This window comes from Strigops habroptila, chromosome 2, assembly GCF_004027225.2.
Source record: "Strigops habroptila isolate Jane chromosome 2, bStrHab1.2.pri, whole genome shotgun sequence".
Taxonomy (NCBI): domain Eukaryota; kingdom Metazoa; phylum Chordata; class Aves; order Psittaciformes; family Psittacidae; genus Strigops; species Strigops habroptila.
The window spans coordinates 106,775,689-106,799,385 of record NC_044278.2 but is presented as its reverse complement, the minus strand read 5'-3'; the positions used below and the strand labels follow the sequence as shown (position 1 = coordinate 106,799,385).

Below are 23,697 nucleotides of genomic sequence, written 5' to 3'. Positions count from 1 at the left end.
AAATTTATTTAAAATTTAAAAGGTTGCATTATTACCGATTATCATGCAAGACAGCAATCCATCCAACTGCAGAAAATGTACTATTAAATATTTGTCATAAAGATAAAATGGACTTCTTTGCAGAGAACTATAATTTTCCTTTTATTTTATGTTACTTTTGTTTTATTTCTAAGAGATGAGGCAGGAAGACCAGGGTACCACAAATCTCTGTATGATGCTCTTCAGTCTTTACGAGATAAAGAATTCTCTGCTTTCTATGACAGTCTTAAAGATGCCAGGTAACTGCATGCAAATATTGTGCTGTTGGAGAGAGAGATGGAGTGTGTGTCTGTAGTCACAAGTTATGTGTAAAAGACTATTATGAGATTTTATGGGCTTAAAGAAAGACTCATGCATAGAATTAAATTAATACTTCTGGAGTGCAACTTCATTTCTGAGCTTTTTTTTAAACTTTTGCCTTCTGTGCATATACAATTTGTGTGCTAATTGAAAATACATTTCCTGTAGTATACATCCCTTACTTTGTGGTCCTCTTAAGTGGATTTGAATGCTGACTTCTCTTTAGCTGAGCTGTCACTTAGGGTTTGGAGTTGATATATGCTTACAATGTTTTCATTTATTAAAAAACTCATGTTTTGAACTTTTATGATAATACGAATAATTCTGAACTGAATAGTTTTGCTGGTTAAATTTTGCTCACTGTAAGGAAATTATGTTATGGATATTTGGAATTACTTGTGGATATTAAAAAACCCCTAATTTACTATTTCTCTGTTAAATCCATAGAGTGAATGAAGTAGAAGAGCTGTGCAAAGGCAGTCTTGAGTCTGTTTATTCATTATACCCAACTCTTTGCAGACTACAGCTAATTGGAGAGTTGGAAAATATAGGTCTGCTGTTTTCCAGGTATTTTTTAAGCTTGTTTCATACTCTTTTCTGAGTTTTCAGATTTTTGGTAATCAAGTCTAGCACAAAAATAAAATCACCTCAACAAAATTTACTCATGAACATCTCAATCTTCGTCTTTAAAATTGTATGGATTTTAGCTTTACTATGTGAAGACAAATCTAGATTCTCTGTATTTCCAGACTGGATTTATTTGTGGTTTAGTTTTAATTATTTGATATTATGCCAATACTGTATTTAAAATAATTGTTTTATTTCCTTTATTTTGAGTTCCCTGGTATACTCTAAGGTAGCTGTCATATCTTCTAGCCTTTGGTTTACTAAAGTAACTGAGTTGTACTCTTCCAGTTTCCTTTCTAAAAATATTTTCCATTTCCTTAATGATGCTCCTAGATCTATTGAAAGGTGTTTCAGTTTGAATCACTTTCTTCATGGACCACTACTACTATCAGTATTCTACCTGAATTCTTTTAATTGTTTTTTAATCATAGGAGGGTATTTATATCTGTAGTGCTATTAACATTGGACTTTTTTTCTTCTGTAGTGGTATCAGTTTCACAGAATCACAGAATGGTTGAGGTTGGAAGGGACCACTGGAGGTCATCAGGTCCAACCTCTCTGCTCAGGCAGGGTCACCTAGAGCACATTGCTCAGCATTGTGTCCATATGACTCTTGAATATCTCCAGGAAAGGAGACTCCGCAACCTCACTGGGCAACCTATTCCAGTGCTCAGTCACCCTCACAGAAACAAAGTTTTTCCTCATGTTCAGGTGGAATTTCCTGTGTTCTAGTTTGAACCCGTTGCCTCCTGTCCTGTCACCTGGCACCACTGAGAATAATCTGGCCTCATCCTCTTGGCACCATCTTCTCAGATACTTATATATATTGATCAGACCCCCCCCGGAGCCTCCTCTAGGCTGAACAGGCCCAGCTCCTTCAGCCCTTCCTCACACGAGAGATGCTCCAGACCCTTAATCGTTATCGTTTGGTAGCTAATAGTCATCCTACAGTCATTTAGCTTGTCCAGGACCTTATGAACCGTTGCTATTTGCAGGTAATAAATTGCCTAAGAAAATAATTCGTATGATTATGTAACACAACCTACACAGCTACAATGACACAGTTTAGAATTTATGCTTATTTTAATCCATATATAACCTACATAGTAAAATTGGAATCTTGGTCTCTAATATTTTAAGTAGCCCTGTGTTTGAAGGCGATTCCCTTTGCTGATAGACCTTTAACTGCAACAGTTTGTGATGCATCATCAAGAATGTTTACAGCAGAGTCGTTCACCTTACTAATGTTGATCTCTTGATCTTCATGTTTGTTAAAACTGGAAGCCTGCCTGTTTATTCTGCATATTAATCATCGTAGAGTTTTATGGACTGTTTCTTTGTTTTGAAATGTAGATTGGGGACTACCTCGGTAGTTTACTTTTGTTACTTATTTTGCATTTCACTAATATTTAGCAAGAATTAATAATAGGTCTTTTTTTATTTTGATAACAATTACAGATCTGTTACTACTCAACAACTGAATGATATTTATTGGAAATGGCAGAGACAGTCCCAGCTTCTCAAGGACAGCGACTTCTGTTTCCAGGAACCTGTCATGGCACTGCGCACTGTAGTTTTGGAGATCTTGCTTGAAAAGGAAAATGAAAATGCCAAAAGAGAATGTATTAAAGACATCCTGACCAAACATCTAGTGGAGCTCTCTAGATTGGCAAGAACTGCTAAAAATACACAGGTAACTAATTCCAGGAAAGATCAGTGATGGATGTTTAGTTTGTTAGTTTACAAAAGAACTTCATTTTTTAACTGTACTAAAGATGAACTAAGTTCATTCAATAATCAATTAGTTGGAGACTTAAACTATGTAGACCTTAATTCATTAATTGTATTTATGAGCATGTTGTCTGAATTTTGTTCATAACTGTAAGCTACTCTATAAGGACTATAATATAAAAATGAAAATTTTAGTGAAGAATGTTCTTTTAGCTCTAGTACTTGATTTTGGTGCAGTTTTATATATACAGCTTCCAATTGCATCATACTGCTGTAGTGTTCCAGACTAAAGCTGCAGAAAGAACTCCATTGCATGATACATTATTTTGAGGTTTGTCAAGTTTAATTCCGTAGTCCATTTTTGTTGCAAATCGAGATGTTCTGCAAGTATATAGAAAAATAACTTCATAGCTTTGCTACATATAAATCCTTAGCATTGGCTTAGGCTGAATATGCTGCACAAATGAAGATGGAGTTTAAAAAGAAAACTTGCTGTGAGATACATGTATTTCACTTAAAGAATTGATTATAATGTTTTTTCAATTTCAGCTTCCAGAAAGGGCTATGTTTCAGATCAAACAACACAATCCAACAGGATACGGAGTTTCTGAATGGCAGCTAGAAGAAGCTCAGGTTTTCTGGGCTAAAAAGGAAGAGAGTCTTGCACTGAATATTCTTAAAAGTATGATAAAAAAATTAGATGCAGATTGGTTTCAGGTAGGTGTTATATAATCTGTAAAGTTGTGGGAAGTCTTTTTCCCCCTTTCATACATCACTTTTTTTTGTGCTGGTAATTTCATCAGGTGTTTTTATCCCATTTATTGTCCTTTTTTGTTTGTCTACAGTTCTTCATCTGTCCTTGTTTTTTTCATAACTCAGTATCATCACCAGTGTTTGTCTTCGCTGTTTGTTGCCTCCTCAAGATCAATATCTTTTGTACAGCATAGATGACTGGAGAGGTTCTCAAAGGAAGAGCCACCAGTCACAGAGACCTCAATAGTTTGGAAGATTGTGCCAATGGGAATTGCTTGAGATGAGTACTAAGTTCTTCACCTCAGACAGAATAATCTCAAGCAGCATTACAGGAAGGGTTCTGATTGGCTGGAGTGTAACTTTGCCAAAAAAGGACCTGCTGGTCCTAGTGAACAGAAAGCTAAAATGATTCAGTGTGTCCTTGTGACTATGAAGGTGACCATCACCAGGAGTGTAGCCAGTAGATTAAGATATAGGAAGAAAATTCTTTACCTCTAAATACTGTTAACAGTTTGCCCAAAGAAGTGATGGAATCTCCGTTGCTGGAAATTAATAGTCAATAGTTTTTTGCTAATTTATCCACTTCTGATAACAGTCTTACTGACCTGTGCTTTCCTGGAACTTTTTGAAATATTGGTGTCACATCTGCCACCTGCCACTCATATTAAGGCAGTTTTAAGCAAAAGCTTTTATACCTCTTTTAGTAGTTCAGTTATTTAATCTGTGAGTTGATATAGACCTTTTGGAAAAATACTGTTTGAAAACCTGCTCCATCATCTTTCTGAAGCACTTTCAATCAAGTTTCCATGTAGAGGTGTGCCTGAAAAATTTAATGATCACACATAGTTACTGCAATTCCTGAATGTTTCCTACAGAATGTACTATGGTATTTCAGACTAAATGGGGATATTAGCAAATACAATTCTGGAAACATGCTGTGAATTTATTGAATTTTTATTACATTTATCATTGATTTACTCTGGTTTTCATTGTTCACACTATCAGGTATTTAAATATATGTGCTCTTTTTTAGTCGCATAGAATGTGAATGTGATTTAAGGTTATTGACTACTGTAGACGCGGATGGTATATGATTGTAGGTACATTACATGTAAGAGACCCAAGTGATTGAATTATATTAAGGGTTTAAAAGCTTTATAAATTGCTTACCTCATATGTAAAAGGTATTTTTATTTGATGCCTCCCTCTTTTTTTTCCTTTTGTTTTTTTCCCAAACTTGTTTTCCTAAAGGTTGAGAATGATCCTCGTCTGAAATTGATATATACAGAGTGTCTGAGGCTATGTGGAACCTGGTTAGCAGAAACATGCTTGGAAAACCCTGCAGTCATCATGCAGAAATACTTAGAAAAGGTGCATCCAGTCTTTGAAATGTACAGTCTTGGAGATAATGCTGTGCTAAAATACAGTGTTAAATGTCAAGTACATTTTTCAGTGCAGCCTTTATTAATCTGGATTGAAAATATGGCTTCTTATAAAAGTATTCTATTTTCACATAGTGTTGTGTAACACTGAATCTTATAAAATATTCAGAATATGGCTTTATAAAATTCACAGTAAAACTTCTGTGTAATATTAGCTTAAAAGTGCAGTGATTACAACTACTAGTCCACTTTCCCTTTCCTGTTCTGCTCCATCCCCATCCTTTCCCTCTTAGGACGTATCATTCCCTACTGTATTTTCAGTACAGGTATTGTATTTGTAACATTCTCCTTCCAAGTGCTGGAAAGTCTTGTTCTGGTGTTTTGAAGTACTGTATTTTTTTTAACTCTTAGTAACAGAAACATTTTTATTAATATTTGCCCACTCTGAATTCCTTTATTTTATGCTAATTTGTGAAACTCTACGTAGTTGCTGTTCTCTGTAACTCTGTACATGCTTTCTTCACTCTGAAGGTTTGAATCAATGACTTGCACATGTAATTTCCTTTTGGTTTTGTCACTTTTTGGACTGCCTTTTTTTTCTTTTTTTTTTTTACCATCTTATGGTAAAAGGTTGTAAAACTATTGTAAAACTTCATGCCTAGTTACTCTAAAAGAGAGAGATTCCTGTATGGTTATAAAAGCTCTTTCATACAGGATAATCTTTTTGACTGCACTGAAACACTCCTCAAAGATTAAATTGAAGTAGGAGAAAAATACTCAGCCTGGTAGGTTTATTTTGTATGCATATATGTTCCATCAGAGGCAACATTAAATAACCTGTTCGAGCAGATGACCCTGCTTGAGCAAGGGGGTTGGACACAACCTCCAGAGGTTCCTTCCAAACTCAACCATTCTGTTTTTCTGTGATAATAAGAGTTTAATCAAGTATTATGCAGCACTATTAATCCGATTATCAGTCTCATCTTTACTGTAACCTCCCTTTAAGGCTGTGGAAATTGCTTCAAGCCACAGCGGAGACAGCGGTGAGGAGCTGAAGAAAGGGAAGATGAAGGCTTTCCTGTCTTTGGCTCGTTTCTCAGACAGTCAGTACCAGCGAATTGAGAATTACATGAAATCCTCAGAGTTTGAAAATAAGCAGACATTACTGAAGAAGGCCCAGGAGGAGGTCATTCTCTTCAAGGAGTGTAAAGCTGAGACAAATAGGTGAGCATTCAAATGGAGAGGTGGTGACTATGGAGCTGTCAAAGGCTCCATCTTTGCTAGTTCTCTGAGCAAGTGGTACACCATGAGTCACATCTCTACAGCTGAATTTTTCCTTCTGCACAAAACAGTGGCCAAATCTGTAGTGCTTCTTGCAAATAGTTTCTGAACTGTGCTTGAACGTGGTCTAGGGGAGTGCTAGGTAGTGTGGGCCAAAATTACGCCAAGGAGCGTTACAACAGTTAAACAGTATGGATGATCGTTGCCCAGAATTCACATTTATTCTCTGGATCTGTTCAGCTTCTTTGACAGAGAGAACATTACAGAGTAAAAATAAATAGCTTTGAGATTTTTCTCCATTACACATTTGTTGAAAGAGTAGAATTCATCTTAATACAGAGTTCTTGAAGATTTAGTAAATGCAGTTGCAAGTGAGCAGAAAAAATTGAACTTCAGCTGTTGGAAACTGAAGTCCTTACACAAATGATCTGTACTGGGTATTCACATTTACACCAATACTGAGATTAAATCATTAAAAAGAAAACCAAAACAAAACACTGAAAATTTACTTAGAGCGGTGGGTCTGTGTGGACATATACTAAAGGAATAGCTCCCACAATTTGGTTTCTCAGTTGTTTATGTTATTGTGCTTGTATATACAAAACAAGTTAAAAAAATGTTACATTAGTAAGTAAGAGAAGTAGTGACAGACCTGCTTTAAGTAAGTTCATTAAGAGATAATTTGTTGCTTAAAAATAATTTCTGTTTACACAGATACACATTGAAGGTTCAGCGAGAACTTCAACTGGATGAATGTGCCATACATGCCTTAACTGAGGATCGTAAACGCTTCTTGTGTAAAGCAGTGGAGAACTATATCAGCTGTTTACTAAGTGGAGAAGAACATGATATGTGGATCTTCCGACTCTGTTCCCTATGGCTTGAAAATTCTGGAGTTGGTAGAGTCAATGAACTGATGAAGGTATATGTCTGATGTTGCTTTTCCTTATGCTGTGACATGATAATATCCATCTTTCTTCTCCTTGTCCTCCTGTGTTTCTAGAAGATGAATTACAGTGCTGTGCAGTATGCTTTCCTATGTTTCCTTAACTTTTCCTTCAAAACTTGCTTTTTTCAGTCATTGCTCATCAGTTAGCTTTCCATCAAAGAGCTGTAATTCTCAGTGCATTTTCAATTAACTCATTTTAATTTAGCATTTTAATTTAACAAGTCTGTATGATTGAGTATGATAATCTCATGATCTTTTCACTGTTGTCACATGGTTCTTTACAAACCTTGGATACTATCCTCTTCCAACATCCTTTAGTAAGTTATTCTAGCTTGTATTATATATACTTTTAAGTGAAAGGATATACTTTAAGATTATCTGTATAACACAGTAGCCAAGGACCAGCAAAGTTCTCATTCTCAGGCTGGTTCTGTCATTTCTAGAATCGTGCAGGAAATCTGTCAGTTCTTACCTGAAGGATTGTTTATAACAGAGGTCTGTATCATTGCTTTGTGTTATAATTAACTTTGAAAAATACAAAGTGGTTCTTTACTCATATTTTTAATGAACAATTGTTCCATGTCTCAAACCAGATTGTACTTTTTAATTAGGATTGTCTCTTGCCACAAAGAATCTAGAAATGAATTCTGAATCAACATATCTCAGCTCTGCTCTGATACAATAGAAACTAGTTATCTTATGAAGGACTTGCAGCATTTAGGAGGCACAGACCAAGATGATGTGATACTCACAGGATTGCTATTTGATCACACAGCAATGATTATTCCCAATTTAAAAAAAAATGCAAGACCAAAATTGCTAGCACTTACCTGGTATGTTGTGATTACAGGGTTTTTTTGTATTTAGTACAGCTTTGTAACTGATTTTTCTCTACTACAGAAAAATGCGAAGAAGATCCCTTCATACAAGTTTTTGCCTCTGATGTACCAGCTGGCTGCTCGGATGGGAACCAAGTTGATGGGTGGTCTAGGATTTCATGAAGTTCTGAATAATGTAATTTATGCTTGTTGTATCTAAAGATAAGTTGATTGACTTCCTCATGCATACTTCTAAATGATATGTATCTTCCTTTGTGCAATTACAGCTAAATGAGTTATGTAGGTGATAAAGGTGTATTAACAATGAGTGCTGCAAAATCAGTATAGCGGGGAAGAGAATTGGAGACTTTTTTCCTTGCTACTTAATTGATTTCCTTGTCGTTTAAGAATAGTCTTATGCAGGTGTAGAAGTTTGTTTTGAATGTATTTTAGCTGTGGAAATACAATCTGTTTTACTTTTTATTTCTTATTAGGAACCTTAGAAGTTCAAAAGAATTTTAATGATGATTTTAAATTTTTTTTTCTTCTGTACAGTTTTCAATAATGGGATCTTTTTATTTTTCTTCACAGCTAATAGCTAGAATTTCACTGGATCATCCCCATCATACTCTGTTTATAATACTAGCTTTGGCAAATGCTAACAAAGATGAACTCCTCACAAAACGAAATGCAATAAGAAGAAATGAGTTAATGAAAAATGCACCGAAAGAAATCTCTCAGCTTGATGTGGTGACTACAAAAATATCTATTCTATCAATCAGATTCAGTCATTTCATTTTGTTAAAAAAGATAAAAAAAAATTATGTCAAAGGGTATTTTAGCTGACTTTTGCTAAGAAAGAGGAGGAGGGAAAAAGTACTTTTAGTAATAAGAAACCCTGCTTTTGTGCATACATTGGTCATTATTATTAAAAGGAGTAATTATGGGATTGAACAAAACATAGTTAATATTTCCTGCAACAAACAGCCCCAATTATTGCAAAGAGTTTTGTGATAAATGTCCTTGTGTGAGTCTGTAAAAGGCATTTTAGAAGCAACAAAGACTTGAGTGGGTTTTTTATTAAAAGTACACAAAATACTCAAATTGAGTATTTTTTCTGCTTTGAGTGATAACATCGAAGTATTCAGTCTTGTGCAGTATATCTTTCGTTCCTTTATATGACCTTTTTATGTTAAAAGCCATGATGATGGGTTATAACAAACTGTGGCTTCAAGTTAATGTTGTTATTGCTTAATTTTTGTTGCAACCTGTCTTTGGAATCATCTCATATCTAGATTAATGCCCCTTCTTTCCCCCAGCACCGTAGGCCTGGCATGGTTATTTGTCATTACGCTCTTCCCTCCCACACTGATACTATTTTTCAGCATGTTTTCATGTGGCCTTTTTTCACCTTGCTCTCAGATTTGTGGGTTTTTTGTGGTCCCACTCTTATGAGTAGGATTACACTGAACTCTGCTGAATGTCTCAGAGTTAGGCACAGGAGGGACACACAGTCAGATTTTTGCCTTTTGCATACAGGCTTTTTATTCAGTTGGGAGGAAATAATGGAAACAGAAAGATGGTGGAAGAACATCCAAACCTGCCTGTCCCCTTTCCTGAAGAATTTTTGCGGGTTTTTTTTGCACATTCCCTGGACAGATGTGCACCGTCTCCATTCCCAGTAGTATTTTACTTTACTCACTATCTCAGATTAGACAACACACAACATTTCTTCGAATTATTTCTATTCACATCACAAAGGGCTGTCCGTTATTGCAGTTTCCTCTGTTTTCATGGGATGTGTCTCAACTGTACTTGTTTGACTGCGTGTTATGATGCATCTTTAACATTACAAGGTGTAGTTTGCAAGATCTGATATTTGTATTCCATTGGGGTTTTCTAGGACAGAATGGAGGCTGCTAGCAATATAATCAATATCGTAAGAAAAAGGAGAGTTCGTATGGTTAGAGATATTGAAGCACTTTGTGATGCCTACATCATATTAGCAAATGTAGATGCTACTCCATGGAAATCTGAAAGAAGTAAGTCTTGGAGAAACATTTTTTGTTTTTTTAATAGTGAAGTTATATTTTCTTGGATTAAAAAATACATTTCTAAATACTGATATTTAGTTAAAGGAGATACTATGCTAACACTGTGTCCTATTTTTGATAAACTTAGTCTGGATTAAAAGTCATAGTAATTACTTGCACTGTGAGGTTCATATGCCAAATATGAAACTCCAGAAAACTCTCATTGTCTGTGGTCATCTTCATCAGCTCAACAGAAGTGAGGTTTTGGGTCTCAAAATCCATGTAAAATGGTTTTTTGTGAACTTTGATGTATGTTTGTAGTTTTGAATTTAAAAACATGAATTCCTTTTAATTACAGAAGCAATAAGTATTCCAGCTAACCAGCCAATTGTTAAACTGAAGGACTTGGATGATGTTGTGGTTCCTACCATGGAAATTAAGGTGACTGAAGTTGAAATAAATATACATTATAATATCAAATTGTAGAATCAACTTCAACTTTTTATAATGGTAATCAGGGCATCTATCTCTTCATCAAATTCCCATGTTTGTTATATGTCAGCCAACCAGGGCTACTTTCCTGTCAGGTGGGAGATGAGGGTGAGGTGATTTCCTTAGACTTTGGAATACCTTGGCCTAAAGTGTCAGATTTGATGGATAGCGTCTTATTGTGGCTTACTGTATGAAGATGGCTTTGCCACTGTTACCACCGACTAGTTTTTCACTATCAGAAGGGGTGATGAGCTGCCTGAATCACAGAGAGGATTTGGGAATGTGAATCTCCTGTCTTGTAGGTGCTAGCTCAGAGTTTCAGGAAGCACTTAATGTCCAGAAGGGGGTGAGAATTAATAGATATGCCTCTTCTTCTGTTCTTAAATGGCCAGCTTATGTTTTTACCATTCAGTAACAGTGAATAATCCATTTTAAGTGTTTGATGGGATGGGTGCATAGGCACTCAGACGCCCCACGCTCTACCTAGGAAACGTACCATTTTCAGGAGTGTAGAGTTGCTTTTTGGGCCAGGCACCTAAAATTTAAATGCTATGCAGCCAAACTTCCCTGAAGTCCCTCAGGCTACAGATCAGATACAGATCCTGTAGATTGTAACAGTTTTAGGATTGTAGATTGGGTCCATTTGCAGCCTAATGTAAGCCTAATGCCCCCCAACCATACATGAACATTTTCTTGGGAAAACGCCAGTTGGGACATGCTGAGATTCTGTTAGAGCTTGTGCTGTGGCAGTCTGCAGCACTGTGTCCCCTCTACCAGCAGAACAAGGAGGAATCAAGCTCACTCCTTTGCTCAGCATATTTTTGTAGCCTTTGTGGGTATTATCCTCATAGATGATGGAGTGCTCATATTAATATTTAGCACCTAGTATTCTAATGAGGTTTGCAAACAACTTATTGCAACTTTCTCTGGGAGAAATGGAGGTAACCTCACATATGAAGACAGGCTGAGAAAATTGAGGCTCTTCAGCCTTGAGAAGAGAAGCTGTGTGGAGACCTCAGAGCAGCCCTCCAGTATCTGAAGGGGGCCTATAAGGATGCTGGGGAGGGACTCTTCCTTAGGGACTGTAGTGATAGGACAAGGGGTAATGGCTTCAAACTTTAACAGGGGAAGTTCAGGTTAGATATAAGGAAGAAGTTCTTTACAGTGAGGGTGGTGAGACACTGGAATGGGTTGCCCAGGGAAGTTGTAAATGCTCCATCCCTGGCGGTGTTCAAGGCCAGGGTGGACAGAGCCTTGGGTGACATGGTCTAGTGTGAGGCATCCCTGCCAATGGCAGGAGGTTGGAACTAGGTGATATTAAGGTCCTTTCCAACCCAAACCATTCTGTGATTCTGTATTAATTTTAAACTAATTTATAATTTCAGGTGGATCCCACAGGACAGTATGAAAATTTGGTGACAATAAAGTCTTTTAAGCCAGAATTTCGCTTAGCAGGAGGCGTGAATCTGCCTAAAATAATAGATTGTGTAGGATCAGATGGTAAAGAAAGGAGGCAGCTGGTGAAGGTAGGTTCTGTCATCTGTATGACTTCTGTACCATGAGGAGAACTTTCCACAATTCAGTTTTCTCAGTTCAGGAATGCTTTAATAAGGGAAATTACAAAGTAATAATAAGTAATATAACAATAATATAATATAAATAATCATAGAATGATAAGTAATAACAATAAATATTTTTGTAATTATTTTTTCAACAATGCATGTCATATACCGTAGCTTACCTGACAGCTACCAGACCTGCAACTTGTGTGGTCATGTCTCAACTAATAAGACTTGGAGTCTACAGCAAATAAAAGCCATCTGCATTTTGTGTGAAATACCTCCCTTTTTCTTTCTTCCCCATATAAAAAGAATTATAATTCAGAGACAATCAAAACCATGCACATAGAAACACAAATCTCAAAATAATGTCTTTTCTCTTGAAACAGAGTTGATTTCTTTCCATTTGTCTTTGACTGTAAGGGTTCAGCAGCCGCTGAGAGAATTCTGCTTTGCTGTTTAGTATGGGCTAGTTTTGAAAGTTGTGAAGAGAAGGACGCATCACTACATCTGCATCCAGTAATCAGAGCTGCAGTAGCAACAGCTGCCTCTTCAGCTGTGTGCTGGATTGCTGAATATGGTGAATGAAACATCTGGTTTTCAAAAGGGTACCATAGGGCATGTGGGTTGATTGAAACCTTAATCAAACAGCATTTGTCCAAAAAAAAAGAAAAAGGTGATGATTTAAGTTAATGATGGTTCCACTTAAGGAGCTGAGCACTATTAGAGAAACAAATGAAGAGAAAAAAACAATTGTTAATTACGTTTTATTACAGGTGAGTATAGTGGAAAAGTAAATTGGGTTTTGTGGATTTTTTAAAAATAATTCTTTCAAAGTTACTGAACAAGCAGTTGGATGCTGAAAGTGTTCTTTAATTGCTTTGTCTGCTTCCTTTAAAGGGGCATGATGACCTGCGACAAGATGCTGTTATGCAACAGGTTTTCCAGATGTGCAATACATTGCTCCAGCAAAACACTGAAACACGAAAGAGAAAATTAACCATCCGAAGATACAAGGTAACCCTGATCAGCTGCTGCAGCAGAGGAATAAACACTACCAATAAAAGCGTATTTCCCCAGACTCCTCTTTTACCAGGAAGGCAACATGAAAGTGTATTTATTTATGCGTTATTATAGTCACTGCTCCTTAAAGTACGGAATAAACAGTACGATTTAATTATTACAACAATTATTACAATTATTTTTTTGTGCAAATCCTTAAACAAAATTCTGATGCCTAATATATATTTCAATATTCTTCAAAGCTGTCTTTATATGAACATATAATTGAAAAGAAATTAAATCAGGCACTGTTCTTGAATTGTAAATTGCTACTTGAGTGTACAAGTTTATGAATTCTCATTAATTTTAGTCTTGCAATATTCCTTGATTAATTAATAATTAATCTTAGTCTTGCGGTATTCCTTTACAATTGAATCCAGAAAATCCAAAAGTCCCATCTAGGGTCTGTTCATGCAGAATTTGAATTGCAGAACTGTTTTTATTGGAATTGGGAATACAGCAATAAATTCTTATGGTGAATGCAGAAAATGTATTTGAACAGGAACTTTCCTCCTTCCTTTTTATGTGTTTGGTATTATAATAATAGCTGTGAATCAGAATAGTTAGGGTTGGAAAGGACCTTAAGATCATCTAGTTTCAACCCCCCTGCCATGGGCAGGGACACCACACACTATAGACCTCTGAATAAGTACTCTCTAAGTAAAAGTTCTTGTCTTTGACAAGTGAGAAGTGTGCACTACAGAATCTCTGAAGGAGCTATTCTGAATTGCTGGCATAGTTCTAGGAATTCACAGGTGGAGTTAGAGTCACTTTTTTTTTTAATAATTTTCAGTGAAGACTCAGGTTTCTGTGTGTGAAAAAATGAATGGGGGCAGGGAAAAAGAGAATGAGAGCTGCATGATGAGATAAAGAGACTTTCATGAGGAAAGAGAATTGAAGGAAACAGGCAGTAGCTGTTTCTCTGAGGACAGGAGATTGCTTGTTCTGGCCAGTTCTGTCTGCTACAGCAATTGAGCTAACTATTACAGCCAGTTGTGAAGGAAGCAGCTGTTCCCTAGGATGGGAAGCAGAGAGAGATGAGCCTGATACGTTCACGCAGGTACCATGTGTTTGTTCACACAATGCTTGTATGATCACAGTCACACATAGAAAGCTCTGGGCACTCTGAGGTCATCTAAAATACTGATACAAACATGCAAATTGAGTAGAAACATTGTACTGAAGTAGGTAGTGGAAGGTTCTCTGTGCTAGGAAAGAAACCCAAGTATTTGGCAGAAAAACCTTGGGTGTATTTTATATGTGTAGACATGCATATTTAAAGCACATGTTGTGGCCAGCTGTATGGTTTGGTCTCTTGTCTTTTTAAAAAGCCCCACAAATATGCATCCATGGTCTGCAGCATGTGTATTCCCAGTGGTGTGTATGACCCTCCCTGATGCAGCAGTGGGTTTGTTTTTATAGGTGGTTCCCTTGTCTCAGAGAAGTGGTGTTCTCGAGTGGTGCTCGGGAACAACGCCCATCGGGGAGTTCCTTGTGAATACTGAAGAGGGAGCTCACAAGAGATACAGGCCAAAAGATTACTCCAGTTATCACTGTCAGAAAATGATGATGGTGAGTCACGACAACTAAAGAACTAATAAAATAGCTTGTTCATTCTTTACTGGGGGCCAAGAATTACGGAGAATTGTATACTGTTCTTTTAGCATACGATAAGGTGACCAGTGGCATAGATAGACTTAATTAATAGATCTTCAGACTTTTAGTTTAGTTTGGTTCCACAAACCACCTCACCATACATTTAGAAAATTGCAGACAGGTTTACCTGTTACTTTATAAAGCCATGATAGTGCAAGAAATTATTTCCTTTCATATCTGTATAGTATTAACAGGATAAAAGTATAATTTTGGCATTGTGCAGCTTTTGCATGTGAGTGGGAATGACCTTCTCACAGTGACATGAAGCTATCAGATAGGCAAAGGTAGCAGAAGAGTTGCAAGGGGAAGTAACTCCCAGCAAGATGCGCTTACCTGTACATGCACGTAAAGTGCATACCACTGCTGAACCAAAGAAAGAAGAGTGTGTTTTTTCCATGTAGCCTCTTGAGTTGCATATGAAAATAGAGTTGTTTACTAAACCTGATAAATGGGTGAACTAATGATTGCTGTAAAAAAGACATTAAGCCATAGGTCAGAGAAAGGAGCGAGAACAGCATTTGATAGAGGAGAGGGGGGTAGAAAGGAAGAATTTATTCCTTTCAAAGGAAGAGGTAGTTTCCTTCCAAAGCAGTCAGTCATGGGGAAAATATTTATTATGTGTTTAAAGGCTGCACAAAAGAAAAACTCTGAAGAGAAATACATCGTCTTCATGGAACTCTGTGAGAATTTCCAACCTGTGTTTCGTTATTTCTGCATGGAAAAATTCCTGGATCCAGCTGTGTGGTTTGAAAAACGACTGGCGTACACTCGCAGCGTGGCGACATCTTCTATAGGTATGATACTGGATTATTAACATTGGCTTTTTAGATTATGTAAGCAAAGAGTTTATACCATTTCCGAGGTAATGGCTATTCTTTTGTCACACGTCAGAAAAGGAGAAGCAAGGGGCAAAAAATGCCAGCAAGAATACCAGCATTATTTTGGTAATGAAGATTTCTGATTCATTCCTCTCCACCCTCCCTTTCTGCAGTAGAAATAGAGAATGAAATTCTGTGTTTCTTGGTTTTATATTTTAGTGGTTTGTACTTTTAGATTCTGGTGGGGTTTTTTAAGTTTCTACCTAACTCTCTTGTTTTGATTTAACATTTATTCATTTCATCTGTAGCCTCAAATGTTTTAACTGAGTTGAAAAGCTTGATCTTGGAAGTAAATCTACAGTTTACCAGAATTGAGATGAAAATTATTGTAAGAAATATTACTGCTATCCATGCCCATCAGCTAATAGGAAACCAGTAACAGGTGTAAATTGTAATAATAACAAACCCTGATTTTACTGTGCACTTGCTTTTTATCACAGGTTTGTTGGGCTTTTTTGAAAGCTGTGAAATTGTTTGCTTAACCTGTCCACAGAGAGAAATGGGCAAGAAGTCTGTGGAGTAGCTAAAACAATACAATTCTGTATGAGAATAACCTTCTTGCAATTGCATTCAGTCAACCTTTTCTTTTTGGATTTGTGGAATGGCATATGCTCATTACAGGAGTAATACCTATACATGGGGGAAGAAATATTCTCACTTTTAATTTGTTTGCACGTATTACAGTGATTCTAATAATCTTCTCTGTTAAATTGTACTTGTTTTTTATTATGGCATGTAACTATGGTTTCAGCACCTACCTTTTTGTTTTAGTTGGCTACATTCTTGGACTTGGAGACAGACATATTCAGAATATCTTGATAGATGAACAAACAGCAGAACTAGTGCATATAGATCTGGGTAAGTGGGACAGGCAAGAGAACTGTATTTTTTCTTTACTCTAACATTTTAAAAACATTTATTATCTTTTCATTTAGGGGTTGCTTTTGAGCAAGGTAAAATCCTTCCCACACCAGAGACTGTTCCATTTAGATTAACCAGGGACATTGTGGATGGAATGGGTATTACTGGCGTGGAAGGAGTCTTCAGAAGGTAGGTGCTCTTGTATTGCACAGTGGGGAGGAGGCAGCAGAGTACCTCTGGCATTAGGATTGTTACATGTTAAATAGTTCTGATGCTTGAGAGGAGATTCAGATTCCTACTGACAATATCCAAACTAAATGCTCTCCTCTAACTCATATGTTCTTAATTAAATAATCAATTGCAAGTTCATTGTTGCCCAGCTCTTAGTATTCTTCACTAACTAATGGCTTATCATCACCCTCTTGTGGAATTCAGGGATGGCTCAGTGCTTCCAAAGGCTCCATGGCTAAAGTTCATCCCTTGATTTAGACTGCTAGATTTTTTTTCCTTCAGAACTATATTATATATTCAGAACTATTTCTTTGAACCATTTTGTTCTGTTATTTCTGTTCAGTTTTCTGTAATTTGCAGTCTTTTTCCTCTTTTGGGTCATATATTTGATATCACTTTGCAAGTGCAAAATATAAATCCCACAACAGGTTTAAGCTGCAAACCAGAAAAATCCCAAAAGGGCTGAGTTTCTGTTAACCTCCACCCTATCTCCTGGAAATGACCTGAGAGAGCCCTACAAAGCAGAACATTTCTCTCATTCAAGACTTCCCTGATGTTCATGAACATAGTGCTTGCAAACCCCAGGTTTCATGTCTTTAAAAAAGTACATAGTGTAAGTATTGTGTTTGGAAGGTAGTAATTATCATTAATAAGTAGTTCCTGCTATACTTTTGTCCTGCGAAGGACAGTCACTGCCACTTATATTCTAAACATGATGCTGTTAAATTCACAATTTCGTGTTATTTTTGAAACTTTTGTCCCATGATATAGAAAAACCATGAATTGTTTGGCTCCAGCTGAAGTAAGTACAGTATAAAAGGCACTGGTGCAGATACTGTTTCTGCCTCAGCCAGATTGGCTGGTAACTGACAGTGTAGGTGTAAGTGCATAAACAAGTCATCTCAGGATTGGGTGTGAACACAGTCAGTTACCTTTGTTGGGTGTGTTCTCATCCTGAAGTAGACAGGATGCCTAATCCATCTTTCACTGGAATACCTGTCCCATAAGGAGAGTTTCGTATTCCTTGCACAAGTTTAGTTTGCTTAGGAATGGATGTAGGTAACTGCTTTGGTAACTAAACTCATTGGAGAGATTTCAGAAATAGCTTAATGTCTGCCCACTGGAGCTGCTTGTTTTCTGTAGAACAACCCCACCACAAGTCTCTCACACACGCTTTCCTGCAGCCAAGGACCAGTGTCAACTCGGTGGTTAATTCTGTGTATAGAAACATATCAAGATAGTGAAACAGGTAATCTCTTTCCCATAGGGAATATAATCAGTGAACTACCCAGTCTTCTTCCGGCCTTACGTCTCTAAATTTCTCCTTTTTTTTAATTTTCCAAAATGGAAGTATCAGAGAGGTTACTCATATGTTCAAAATCCTTTAAGAAGGGTACAAATATCTGTTATTAAATGATAAAAATACCATTCTATTTTGCCAAAAAGAACCTAAAAATACAGTAAAATATTTTCCAGATGCTGTGAGAAAACAATGGCTGTTATGAGAAATAATCAAGAAGCTTTGCTGACTATTGTGGAGGTGAGCATTTTGTCATTCTTTCTGACAGTAACCTGCCAGAATATCTTCAGTTTCATCTCTTTGTCTTCGTATGCATTACTATACCAAATATTTATGTGGGGGGTTCTGTTGAATTTGAATGCAGTAGTGTTGGCCAGATTTGTGAATTCATGTAATCTTCAATAAAATTATGACCAGTTTGCATTTTCTTTGGGATCTCTTTGTTTCAGGCATATGCAGTTTTCCCTGATCAGTATCTAAATGCTTCTAGCCATGGTGCAACATTCTTAGCATAAGCAGTGACGACTGAATTAAATCCCCTTTGCATAAGTCACAAAGAAGAGAATTAAAATAGTTTTTAAAAGCAGCTTATACTATACATTAAAAACTAATTATGATCTTTAGTGTATTAAAAAATGACCTTTTAATTTGAGATGGGACTGAGTGGCAAAACTGAGTCAAGGGTGAACACCACCAATACCTGCAGATGGTCAGATGCAGTTTAATTGTTGGACTGTCTACCAAGCAATTCAGCCCAATTCTATGGGATTAAAAAAACCCCAACCCCCAAAACACCTCCTAATATTGTGGTTAGTGTGAGCATTATGAGTGTTTCTTTTCCTGCTGGGGCACTGAACGAGCTGTAATGAACAGTTTAAATTAAATAGAGGTTTATTTACTGTGTAGGTGCTGCTCTATGATCCTCTTTTCCACTGGACCATCAACCCCTTGAAAGCTTTGTATTTGCAGCAGCGACCAGAGGATGAGGCTGACATGAACCCCACGCTCAACGCCGATCCACAAGAATGTAAACGAAAAGCCAGGTGCAAGATTTCTTTCTTACTGCCTGCCCCCTGCCCCGTCACCTTGCTTTACAGTTTCCTACTCCATGTTGCTCGTGTTGTTCAGGGTCTATACCTAGTGCACTTGTTTTCTGGTTTTCCATTCTGCCAGCAGAGATGACCAGAGTTTTAACAAAGTGGCCGAGCGTGTTCTGATGAGACTTCAGGAGAAGCTGAAGGGTGTTGAGGAGGGAACAGTGCTCAGCGTGGGAGGGCAGGTGAACCTCCTCATACAGCAGGCTATGGACCCCAAAAATCTGAGCCAGCTCTTTTTCGGATGGAAACCCTGGGTGTGACTTGGAAGGATCCAGCACGTTTTTAGAAGAAACCTATTTTTATGCAGCAAGTGTCATAACATTTCGAGTCAGTATTTCACAGTTAAAAGATAGAGCAAGAGCAACCGTGAGGCTTATATCTACCAGTGTTTGGCAGATGTTTTTTTCTTCAATAACCTCTTATGAAGAAAACACTTTTTGTCCGCTTATGTTCACCATACAGCATAAAGTACCAACCAGCAGTTTGATGTTCCTTGTGACCTGCAAGGACTTTGTTTGGGCATACTGGGTGTGTTATAGTCTTTAAAGCCTGAGATTCATCGCTTTTGTGTACATGTTAAATAGCTGGAGCCTTGTATGTAATAATTCTGTATGGTAACATGACCGTGCAGAATGGATGATCTAAAAACCAGGAGTCATGCAATAACTAGCTAAAGTGCATTTCAAAAGGGGGGTTATACTTGAAAGATAACGCTACAATGAATATAAAAGAAAACCAGAGAACCTCATGTTTAAGGAACTGAGGGTTCTCGGGGCTGGGGTTTTTTTTTAACTTAGTTAAATGGACATTTCTTTATACAGATACAAACTTTGAGCCAAGTATAATACAGCTGCTTTTCTTCCTGTTGTAAATGAGATTATGTTGGTACTTTATTTTTATAATACTGCTTTAATAGTATGAAACAATGAAAAATATTTAGCTTTTGTAGCTCAGTCTTCCTTGATAAAATAGGCTGACTGTACAATGCAGCTCAGCATACCAGATATGCCTCTAAAGCCTCTAACAGCCATTCTGTATCTGGAATAAACTCCAGTCGGAAACACTGAAGTTGTATTTTGAGCACAAAAATCCCATTCCAATTGCACAGAACACATTGCTCCTCAAATAAATATACCTACTGTAATTGGATAGTCAATGAATACAGGTAATAGGAGAATCCACTCAAGTAACAGCCTTGCTGGTATATTTGATATATCTTCCAGAATCATCTTTATGTATAAAAACATTAATAAAATTTGGCATACTCTGACATAATCTTAGTTTACACCTTTTGCTTTTTTACAGCAGTATAGCAAAGAATTTCTGTTCTAATTAGCATTTCAGTGATTTTTATTTGTATGGTGTTCCCACAATTTTTATGCTTTGTCTTTGTTTTATAAGTTAATGTCAACATGGCAAGATGAGTCTCTTGTATTATGTTTTCATGAAGCTGATATAAATTTCTTTTGATCCTTGGAACCAAAAGCGCATCCTGGCTTTTCTGTGGGGAAGAATTATCATCCTGGGATACAGTGATTTGTTCTCTGAAGATGAAACTTAACTGCACATACTCCATCTGCGAATTTTGAGTGACACTTAGGAAAGGGAGAAAAGTCCTACCAAGCAATTACAGAATGGCAGGGAGGAAAGGACTAAGCAAAAAGCACAGACATAAAAAATCTGGTAGCATTTCTGGAAATGTTTCTCATGCTTCTTGTAGAGGAAGTTCTTTAGGCATTTTTACAGTAATTAATACTAGAACTCCTAGCTGACATGTGAATGAGTATTGCATAAAAGCACATGGCAGATCCTTTCCCTCCTTCATGAGTTACTGCTGCTCCACTTAAATATTGTGTCATGCTGGGCTGCAGTTTAGGTTTTTTACTTATAGCAAATGGGCAACCATTAATATTAATATGATTGTCTCAGGAAAGTCTGACTTCAGAGGAAATAATTATTCCTCTGCAATGCTGTTAATGTGGTGTTCAGTGCCTAGGTTTTGAGTGTCTGTATATTTTCATTGTTCAAGCTGATTGAAACACAGATAAAAATGCATGTAGATATTGTAAATGTACTTTAAACCTGCTTACATTATTTGTAAGCTCCTGTAGCAGTGAAATGCCAGTTAGCTGACAAACACATGAAAATAGTTTGAACTATTAACAAATCTTAGTGTCTCCAAAGCAGTCAAAATCCATGTGATACAATCCTGTTACTATGAGATCTGTGTTTGAGTAATCTAACATTCTTGAGATAATTGTCATCCGTGCAAAGCCTCATGTAGCCAAATAGCAACCATAAGAGACTGTGCTTTCTTTTTGTTCCTTAATGCCTTAATTTTTAGAAGTCAAGATTAGAAAGTGAGTGGTTGCAAAAATGTATCCTCTATAGTTACCACCTTCCTTGTAGAAGAATAGAAAAATAAAACCTGGGTGGGAATGCTGTTAATGCTGCTAGTGATGGTAAGGTAGGTCAGTACTCATGAGCCTCAAATATATTTACTGTATTAGTAAGCTGGAAATAAGTGAGACAAGTCTTTTTTTCTTGGAATGCACCTTAGTAACATTAAACATTTACATTTAGGAAAGATAATTTCTAAGAGAAATGAGCCTGTGATCTAGTGTGATGGGGAAGAGTTTTTAAATGGGAACGTATTTATTTGAAATTGGCTTTTTCCTGCTGAACCATGTGTTGGAGAGATGTCCTCAGGAGTATGAACTATGAAAAAGTGAAGCGTTAGCAGGTAAACCAATTTGAATTACACACCTTGACTTGAGCTTTGCCATCAGCAAGGAACTCTGTCCCATGAATAGGAATCAGATTGAACACGCCACCTGGAGAGGTCCTTACAAGGACATCAGCCTTCATGAGGCTTTGTTCTTACAGATAAAACCACCTGAAAATAATTTTCTCAGTAACTCTGAATTAACTAGGTCACTAGTCTATGTTACTGTGAAACTCCTGAGTTCATAAAAAGCATTCAACACTACTATATTTTTTTGAATGCACTAAAATGTTAGGTTTCATATTTTCAAGGGATAATGTACTCTTACACATTGTCACTAATTGTACTCCTCATGAATGTTGTTATTCCGTGCCTGCACAAGTGGTAATGCTTCAGTGACAAAGGGTTGCCTTTGTAAACGGGCGATTCCAAAATCTGCCTGGGGGAATTCAGTTGTGTGTGATTGGGAAGTGATGACTCTTTAGGTTCCAACTACTATTTTCACCCCTGTGAATTCAAAGCAGCCATATAAGGCAGCTGTGTTGTCTTGTGGAACCTGTAGATAGCCTGGAATAGCTCTCAGAGAGAGATTACCTAATGCGAGCATTAATGATGACACTTTAATATTAGCATTAAATAAAATTGATCATTTCAGCAGGTGGGTTGAAGAGTGAAAGCTCAGCGAGGAAGCTGGGAAGTGTGCAAAATGAGGGTTTAGGTTCTCTTCCCAACACAATTCAAAGTCTTACCTGTATCCTGATTATATGAGAAGACTTAACATGTTGTTCACATAACAAATGCTCTCATCATCTATCCTGCACACTAACACTGTAAGTACATGTCAACTTTCAGAGCATTATAGTGAATAATGTCAGTGATATCTTTAAAGACACACAGAGCTTCTCTCCCAGCTCCCCCATTCTTTCCTCACTACTGTACATGTGTCCATAAAAAACGTGCAAAGTGACTACACCCTTGTCTGCCCTGCAGAATTCTTGCTGCTGCATCCACAACTGTTCCTCATTACACATCCATTTTGTCATACAACACACAACATGCAAGATCTGAGCTTATTCGGCTGCCTCAGGTGCTTTATACCGTGTGTGCTTGATGCAAAGAAGGAAGGGCGATAAGAAAATGCAGTTATGTATAGAAGATCGATCATAGGGTTGGAGTGCCTCCTATGAAGACAGGCTGAGAATGCTGGGGCTGTTCAGCCTGGAGCATTACAGGCTGAAGAACTTCATATGCACGATAGCTGTCCAACTCTCTATAAACCAAGCAATAGCTGTGCTGCAGAAGCAGAACTACATTTGGGGAAATTGCTTCATTCCTGCTATGCCATTTGTTTAATTTCCAGAACACAAAATTGCCAGTCCATAAGCTCAATTTTCTCTGCTTTTGTGAAAGTGAACATGGGGGGGGGAGGTGTCAACATGGGGGCTTTGGGTGGACAGATCAAGATCCTAAAAAATTCTTGCAAGTCAGGTATGTGCTCTCTGTGGGAAGATTTTCCTGCGCTTGTCCATCAGTGCTCTGGGAACACTGAGGCTAATTAGCATTAAGGATACTCCAGAGGCACAGTGAAACAGCATATGCTCTGTGACAGAAAACTTTATGTTATAGTAGTTAGAAAAGAGAAAAAAACCATTCTGTAATTATGAGACATAATCTGATATCAATGCTGAGGTTTTACTTAGTAATTTCTACTTAGTATTGCTCTATTGTTAAAAAAATATAATTTCTCACAAAATCAGTTTGTTGGCCAATTTTCTTCCAGGCAGTGGTGTAAGTTCTGCATTACATCAAGCATTTTCAATTATGTAAGTGCAAATGAGAATCTGGCTCTTTATGTAATTTTGTTTCGGTTTCTTGACTTGCCTCACTACCTTAATCAGTCAGTAATGTATGTTAACACACTTA

General features: G+C 37.1%; 1 protein-coding gene across 2 annotated transcripts in view; it reads left to right on the top strand.

Annotated features, from left to right (window-relative positions):
* The window catches only part of ATM (ATM serine/threonine kinase), a 63,037-nt gene extending 42,511 nt beyond the window's left edge, over window positions 1–20,526 (top strand). For both annotated transcript variants that reach the window (XM_030476133.1, XM_030476134.1), the window contains 20 exons: window positions 174–278; window positions 787–906; window positions 2,425–2,659; window positions 3,247–3,414; window positions 4,702–4,821; window positions 5,839–6,056; window positions 6,828–7,035; window positions 7,963–8,076; window positions 8,472–8,630; window positions 9,784–9,922; window positions 10,272–10,354; window positions 11,791–11,931; window positions 12,865–12,981; window positions 14,449–14,598; window positions 15,311–15,476; window positions 16,332–16,418; window positions 16,496–16,610; window positions 18,129–18,192; window positions 18,859–18,995; window positions 19,129–20,526. In XM_030476133.1, coding sequence (XP_030331993.1) covers window positions 174–278; window positions 787–906; window positions 2,425–2,659; window positions 3,247–3,414; window positions 4,702–4,821; window positions 5,839–6,056; window positions 6,828–7,035; window positions 7,963–8,076; window positions 8,472–8,630; window positions 9,784–9,922; window positions 10,272–10,354; window positions 11,791–11,931; window positions 12,865–12,981; window positions 14,449–14,598; window positions 15,311–15,476; window positions 16,332–16,418; window positions 16,496–16,610; window positions 18,129–18,192; window positions 18,859–18,995; window positions 19,129–19,309 — 2,827 coding nt within the window. In that variant the 3' untranslated portion in view covers window positions 19,310–20,526. The remainder of the gene's footprint in view (window positions 1–173; window positions 279–786; window positions 907–2,424; window positions 2,660–3,246; window positions 3,415–4,701; window positions 4,822–5,838; window positions 6,057–6,827; window positions 7,036–7,962; window positions 8,077–8,471; window positions 8,631–9,783; window positions 9,923–10,271; window positions 10,355–11,790; window positions 11,932–12,864; window positions 12,982–14,448; window positions 14,599–15,310; window positions 15,477–16,331; window positions 16,419–16,495; window positions 16,611–18,128; window positions 18,193–18,858; window positions 18,996–19,128) is intronic.
* The last annotated feature ends 3,171 nt before the right edge of the window (window positions 20,527–23,697 follow it).